The 8,471-nt window shown below is 36.3% G+C and overlaps 1 protein-coding gene across 1 annotated transcript; it reads right to left on the bottom strand.

Moving 5' to 3' along the window:
- Positions 1–6,134: 6,134 nt before the first annotated feature.
- On the bottom strand, positions 6,135–7,865 carry LOC125241363. The gene is made up of 2 exons (XM_048149810.1): positions 7,727–7,865; positions 6,135–7,293 (listed from the first exon to the last, which is right to left on the bottom strand). The coding sequence occupies exons 1-2, from the start codon at positions 7,735–7,737 to the stop codon at positions 6,348–6,350; spliced, it is 957 nt and encodes a 318-aa protein (XP_048005767.1). The 5' UTR covers positions 7,738–7,865; the 3' UTR covers positions 6,135–6,347.
- Positions 7,866–8,471: the final 606 nt, after the last annotated feature.

Raw genomic sequence — 8,471 nt, 5'->3', positions numbered from 1 at the left:
ATTAATTTACTTGTCATGACAAACTAAATTATGTTATTTCTATGGTAGTTTTATTTACCTACTTAATACAAAAACAAACAAAAAAAAAAACGTACTCACAACTCCTTATTGTACCTGGTCATAATGTTATTTAATTATGTTAGGACGACGTACGTAAGTCTTTCTATCCACTTCGAGCTCAGCGGTGGCGGGGAACAAGGTATGAACCGATAAATCAACACTAAATGCATTTATATCACATCACTTCACGAGTAGCTGGAGATTAGTCCTTGCTAGTACCGGCGCGAGCAGCAGAGCATCCGCGGCAGTGGTTATCCTCTAGTTCTCGTCGTTCGTTGCGAAAAGATCTACGCAGGTTGTATTGCACGATCCAGTTAGCAGCCCATGATTCGTGGCAACGTTTATACAGCTTGTAGATGATATATAAACCTCCAATGAACATCAAAGTACACATCACAATCATCAAAATGCTAATGATCGACAGGTGATTCTTCATTTCAGTCGCAGTAGCGTCATTATTTCCTCTTCCGGCTGAATTTTGAGTGATAAAAACAGCATCTTTTTCCACTCTTGAGTTGCACATATTACTTAGTTTTTATTTGCACGTTTATTCCAGTACGCGTCAAACAGGTAATAAAAGGTAGTTTATTCATTCACATAAAGTGCGCGATTGCACTTCCGACTTCCGAACCCGACACCGCACGTGGCAGGGTCGCCATGTGGGGCGGGAAGTACGACGACAATTAAACACCTTGAGTATTGCGTAAAGACTGACTTTATTTCACAGTTCATACCTATTTAAGTACATATACTTAATACACTATTCAGCACTAATATAACTCCTCACAGGTGCTGGCACAGAATATATAAAAGTACAAGTACAGAAGGCTCACTGTCAACAACCTGTCAATGGACTGCATACGACATTGAGTTCTATTGCGCAGCGACAAGGTCGTCAAACTTTATGAGCCGCGAACTCGCGGCCGCCGGAATGTATGGAAGAAATGCGGAGTGAGCCGCCCCTGGTGCTGGTTTCAGCGCTAGTGCGAGCTTCACGCTGCTAGCGGAGCCGGCAATACATATGTGGTTGAAAGGAGCCATTGACCGGTAAGTTCGCTTAGCTAGTCGCTGGCGGCTGAATAGGTTAGGTTAGGTTAGATATTTCATGAATATGATGATTTGTATTTGAAATGTATATTTACTTAATAGCATGCGTTTTCGTGGTAGTAGCCCGATACGCAATAATACACAGTATATGACTTGTGGTTGCTTTGCGGAAGCATATATTTATGTTATTGTAATATGGCCAGACGCTTAATTAACCACTTTGCGGGTCTTCCCTATACGCAGGGGCTATGCTAATATTCTGTCATTCCAATTTAAGTATATGTACTGCCGAAGCAAATACTACTTGCATTATCAAAGCACTTGTTTAGCGATATGTAACAGGCTAATACATATGTTTTATCATATCTTGCTTACCTACTTAAACCCTGCACAAACAGTTTAAGAATGCTGTTTACATTAATTTAAGAATATCCGGTTCCTGATAGTTCTAGCAGAGAGCTGAGTTGTAAGTTTAACACGCCCTGCGGAGGCTATAGCCGTGACGGCCAAAATCTCTTCAGAGATTATGTTTCGTTGGCTGAATATTCACAATATATTCATAATATTCACACGCCTTACGCAGGCAAATTATGAATATTATGGAATGGCAGATAAAATTTTATAAAAAGGCAAGTTCTATGATCACGCTACATTGCGCAGGCCAGGACGGGCTTGCTATATTATTGGTAATTCATTACACTAGATAGATAGTTTTCTTTTATTTCGTCTGCTAGTGTAGCAGTCAAATAACAAAAAATAACAAACAAAGGCCTTGCGCAGGCTTGTTATTTGTTGGGTAAGTAGAAATACTTACACGTCTTGCGCAGACGGAAGTACGACTAGTACGAGTAATTAAGATTAGATACATAGGCTTGGCGGAAACTTTCCTATTTACACGGATTTCCCGCTAACATTTGCCCAGCCTCGCAAATGGTCTCAATGGATATCCCAAGCAACAATGTTATTATAATGATGTCTCTTTACGCCTTGCGCAAGCGGAAATTATTAGAGTAGGTATTCGAATAAAAAACAAATTTCGGGTCTTTTCTTTGTAACGCCAAATCTAGGATATGAGCTGATACAAATACTGCATAGTCAACAGATCTGCTTGCGCAGCAGAATAATAATAAATTTATTGCACAACAACTTGTGTACTTAAATCAGCAGACAGCTACTTACTATTTATTTATAAATCCTATTTGGATAGAAGCAAAAGATCAATAGTGACTCTCCTGTATGTGGTAATTTACAACAGAGTAGGTACCTACTTTAAATAATAATGGTTATTCTGGTAAATCTCAGACCTCACACTATAGACATAGGGTGAAATAGCCATTTTTTAGACATAGAAAAGCATGTATATCACATTACAATTTTATATCACATACGGGGGTTTCACTCAAAATCTTTTACTTTAGCTAGAGTAGCAAACTTCCAGTAAGTCTATTATTATTATTAGTACCGGAATTTTATTCAACGCTTACACTTAGAACGATGCATCAATAGTAGGCACTCTTTAATTAAGAATGAAGAAAATAGCATAATAGACCGGACCCCAATAGGGAATCCAATATGACACTAGAACCTTTACAAGTTGATACAACAAGGTTTTAAACGTGTCCTAGGTTTTATCTACTTAATCGTTAATGAATTGCATCTTAGCTTCTTGCGAGACTATCAAAATTTTGAAAGCAATCACTGTTACACGCCATAGCCTGCATAGTAATAATACTGGGGATATGCACGGAAAATATCAGGTCATAAAAATTTAAGCGTCCCTCACAAAATAGTAATCAAGTATCCTAATAGGATGCACTTTATCCTTGCGCAAACAGACATTTCTGTAAAATATGCTCATTCAGGAATGAGACCGCGACCATTTAACAACTTATAAATTATGACGACAAAGATGCGCCTTTCTTTTTATAACTAACGAACAATTTATGAAATCGTGGTCTTATTTAAACTGTCTCAATTCTCAATGACCTGATCCGTGCTTATGGCGAACCGATTCACTGTAAATAAAGTAAAACAAATGCTCGTCGCTTACTTACCGCGACGCCTTCGCTGCGCTCGAAATGTCAGCTTATCTAAAAATATTGCGACGGACAAGGAATGTCCGTCACGTTTTATTATTTATAATCGAACGGTAAAACCGTTAAAATATGAAATATTTTGTAAAATATTACATATTTTTTATTTACAAAAAATTCTAAGAATCTCAGAAATTCTAAGAATTTTTTGTAGTGAACCGTACGCTCCGAAGAACAGAACGCCAATGAGGCAAACGGCGCCCGTAGGCGCCACCGCCCGGTGGTGAGGGGATAAAACTGGAAGGGTAAAACTGGTGGTGGGGATAATGGCGACTACTGTCAGCTAATATGTGAACCGCTACGTCATCTGTTAACAGGATTGCTCTCTCAAATATAATAAAATAGGCTTCAAATAACGGTAGGAAGCTTAATATATTCTTAAAAATTTAAGCGTCCCTCACAAAATAGTAATCAAGTATCCTAATAGGATGCACTTTATCCTTGCGCAGGCTTGTGCAAAAAGTTTAATTACTTAGCAACCGTTAAGAACGTAAACTTGCATCAAACAGACATTTCTGCAAAATATGTTCATTCAGGAATGAGACCACGACCACTTAACAACTTATAAATTATGACGACAAAGATGCGCCTTTCTTTTTATAATTAACGAACAATTTATGAAATCGTGGTCTAATTTAAACTGTCTCAATTCTCAATGACCTGATCCGTGTGAGGCAAACGGCGCCCGCAGGCGCCACCGCCCGGTGGTGAGGGGATAAAACTGGAAAGGTAAAACTGGTGGTGGGGATAATGGCGACTACTGTCAGCTAATATTTGAACCGCTACGTCATCTGTTAACAGGATCGCTCTCTCAAATATAATAAAATAGGCTTCAAATAACGGTAGGAAGCTTAATAGCCAGACGTAACACGCAGTACTAAAAAACTGTGATTCCATGATCCACATTGACAGCTTTGTCTATGACCTCATCCACTAATCTCCTGTCAGTTGGATCGAGGCGCCAGTGGCGAAAACAGTTAAGGAAAAATGCGGAAAAATGCCTACATGCGTTGTGAAACTGTGTAAAAATGACACTAATAAAAAGAAAAAAAAAGACGGTATCACTTTTCACAGGTAAGTTTATCAATTATGACTTAAAAGTACGTAAAATCACGATTTGATTATTGTTCATATATCAGCACGCTAGTGTGACCAGTAAGATAAGTGGGATAATTTCCCGAAAGTAGGGTAATTGATGCCTTTCTTATAATCATTATTGTATATAAGATATTATTTAGGTAAATGGCGAAATTATTAATTGTGATAGTATGTTTTCTATAAATTGGTCTGTATGACAATTTTCTGAGTAATAAATGCTTTAATTGGATTTTTTACAGTTCTTGTTTAATCGCTTCGATTTTCGGTTAGAGTAATTATTTTATATTATATGTATACCTACTGACATGTAATAAAAACAAACTATATATCTTTTTCTCGTGTTAAATATCATTTTTAAATGGTGTTTGCACACGGTGCACGTAACCATTGACTCAGACGAATTACGCCTCGCGCTTTCCACCTAAGTATACGTGCAACTAGCGCTTTGGTCAACCAAATTTTGGCACGAAAAAAAGGCGGCTAATTTGAAAAATGAAGGACTCAGCGGCAAATTGTTTTCATAAAACGCATGCCTTCCTAAACCTCAATGACGTTGTTGGCGGAATCAGAGAACAGAAAAAAAAACCGTTTAGACATATTTAAATACCTAGTATAGATAATTCCACGGAGGTTGAAGTGAATGATAACACACTCAGCTAAATGAAGATTAGTACTGATTGCAAAAAAATGAATGAAATGAGTGAGTGAATGTAAAAAAACGAAGCTCTGTTTTTTTAGACCCATTTTATAAAGCCTAACCAGAAATATACGAGTACTCGCCATTTTGCGGAATTTCATTTTAAATATTTTTTAATACTTTCACCCCATATATCAGAATAACGGCGCCCTCTTGACAATAATCATATATTTCTGGTCAGGCTTTATTTTGATTTAACATGGTGTTTGCACATGGCACATTTATTTTGAAAAATAATCGGGGTAAATTTGTGTGATATGGTAACACTAAATTGACACCGTCCGCCATTGTACTGTCACAACTGGTCTTCGGGGAAACTCTCTCTGTTATGGCCCCTGTACACACATGGCCAACAGCTCCACCAACCCTTTGTGAAAGCCCTTGGCAAAGATTAGAGCCGCTGTTTACACATTGGCGAACCAATCACTTGGCATTGGCTCTTCATGAAAGATGGACGTGGAATGGAAAAATCTAGGAAATTCTAGATCATAGACATTGACAGAAAAATTTGATTAAAAAATAATAACCCCGTAGTAAAATTAAATTATTTGAAATATTAACAATTTTTTTAATATTATGATAAGAACATTTATCTTTTTTAGGAAATACATTAAACATTTGCAAGGTTATTTTATTTCCTAAAATCTACACTATTATTGACATAGATAAACTTATTATTTTCGTAAATATTTCACTACCGTCCTCTCTGACGGCTGACGACCAACTGAATGAAGCGCCAATGTGTAAACGCAGTTGGCCATTGGCGCCAAGATCCTTTGATGTGTGGACAAAAAACCGACACGAATCGGTTGGCCGGCAAGCGCTAGCGCCAACTGCCAACTTACGGCCAAGTAGCCCTCTACACACATGGCCAAGGGGGTTGGTGGAGCTGTTGGCCATGTGTGTACAGCGGCCTTTATATACTTAACTCTATGGAAAAATCATAGAAATAGGATGAAGCGAAGCGAAATGATAGGTCTGTGGGAAAAATCTATATATATCTACTTATAGATTTATCTTTCTGCCAAGCAGATTAAAATAAAGTTAGCTCCTACTACCTCCTCTCCTCCTCCTAATGTAATGAATTAGTGGTTAATGTTGGGATCGTTAAAAATAAGAAATAATTAAAATGAATCATGCAATTTTATATTTAAACATTTTAATCATGACCTGAAGTACTGATCAACATAATGTAATGTAAACTAAAATAATGTCTTCTTATATTAATCGAATAATCATTGTTTGAATCATACAATATGAATCGCAAGTTTGTAATAATTGAAATAGGACATCAGGAATAAAAACAACTTAACATCTATATACTGAAATTGCATAGAGATACAAAGAGAATACTATTTATTGTCACCATCATCAGTAGATTCTTTCTGTTTGTTTTGGTACTCATAATATTTAGTCACTAATTTATCTGGAATATTCAATAGTAGAGCTTGCATCAATTCAGGTATGTCATACTGACAAGCAAATTTAATAAGTCCATCAACACTTTCTGGCTTGACTGTTTGAATCAGTTTTTTACTGCAATCAGCTTTAAGGTTATCCATCAGGTAACGGGCCGCAACCACTAGAAGTGATTTTAATTCTGGGTCTTCATCAGGTAACATCCCCAGGTACATATAGTCCTTTAAGTGCTGAAGAGTTTTCACGGTCACACCTTCTATGTTGATTTGTCCTTCTCCCTTTTCTTTCCACTCTCCCTTAACCATTGCTTTGAATACATCACTGTTTGCTGCTAGATATGCTTTGTGCATTGGCACATTACCATCTGCGGCATGCAGTTGAAAATCAGCAAATTCTGTGTCTTCATATAGCTTATTAATATTAGGTATGGAGGCCCGAGGAAACTGTTTTTGAACTGTTATATCAATCTCAAAAAAATATAAGTATATATCCAGGCCTCTAGCTCTGAAACTGTCGTCATACCCATGTCGTTCACCCATAGAAGCTTCCAACCATACAGAAGAACAAAATATTTGCTTGTTAAAAATAACTTTATATTCATCATAAAAAGTTACATGAATTGGAACTGTTGTATCTTGATTATTAGAGTTTTTCAATTTAATCCTTAAAATTGGTGTTATATTCCCTTTAAACTTAAATTTAAAACCAACCTCAACCATATCATCAACAATAATTGTTTCAGTTATTTCTTCATTATTATCATCTTCAACATCATCAACAATAACTGTTTCAGTTATTTTTTCATTATTATCATCTTCAACGTTAGAAGCTACAATTATTACCTTCAGGGTTGGACCGTACTGTAGTTCTTTTAGATATCTGTAATGGGTACATATAAATGGGTAAATTAATCTGGTGTTGTAATGAAAATCTGCTAAATTTTACCATAAAAATAAACCTATGTTTTAATGGTGGGAGGGATTGTGCAAGTTCGAGTCCTAGTCCATATATTCTAGTTTTGATGCAAACATAGAATAGGAATAAAGGAAAAGCTCAAATTTTTTGACAACCTACCTACATATTCAGACGATCGATGCATGAGTTATTAGGTGTAGGTTTTAATCTAATTCCCAGCTTAATTTTGTAAGGGTAGGAAAAAATACTTAACAATAATAATAAATAGGTAATTATTTTCACAACACACTAAGCAAGTTAACAATGTGCCCAAATAGTTTTCTTGATTATTTAACTTTAAAACTAAAATTATATTATTCGTTAGCATTAAACTTAGGTAGGTATATTATTTACTTACACGAGAGGCATGGTGATGTTGTAGTACAGAATTATCACTATTTAGTAAACTAATTTAACCCAGCAGCATTGAATTACATTAAGAACTTATTTTTATATTCTCTTGACACGACAAAAAATGTTGTGTTGCCAACTTGCCACAAAATGGGACTCCCCAACAAATATTCGCCACCTGCAATCATGGACTTTCAATAGGGACTGAGCTCACACTTTTTTAGCCATACTAAATTGAACTTTATCACTGGTGCAGAAAGGCGTTCTTATCTGACTAGTAAAAGTGTGTCCACATGAGAGGGTCAAAGTTGGGGCTGGTGTCCCTCTCGCACGTGTGACAAGTGTTAAAGAGATTACTATAGTAGTAGTATTTTTACCTGTATGATAACTAAGTTTATAAAGTTCTTAAATTATTTTTGTCTTATATCGAGGCAAGGATATTAATACCTTGTAACGAATTGGTAAGTCATTATTATGAAGCCATAAAACCAAAGATTTGCGCAATTAAAAAAAACCTTTAATTCGGTATTAGTAGATTTGGTAGTAAATTTGAATATTGACTGGTATCCCCAAATACTGACAGTGATGACGTCATTAAAATAATTTTGACAGTGGCAATAAGTGCGAGAGGGACACCAGCCCCAACTTTACCCTCTCATGTGGACACACTTTTTGGCCTAACAACTCAATCTAGCTTAATAATATATAAATCTATGCCTGCAATAAGGCACACTGACATTTTATCCCGCCAG

Source organism: Leguminivora glycinivorella, chromosome Z (assembly GCF_023078275.1).
Source record: "Leguminivora glycinivorella isolate SPB_JAAS2020 chromosome Z, LegGlyc_1.1, whole genome shotgun sequence".
Classification (NCBI taxonomy): domain Eukaryota; kingdom Metazoa; phylum Arthropoda; class Insecta; order Lepidoptera; family Tortricidae; genus Leguminivora; species Leguminivora glycinivorella.
The sequence above is the reverse complement of the archived record's forward strand: the minus strand, read 5'-3'. Positions and strand labels throughout refer to the sequence as shown.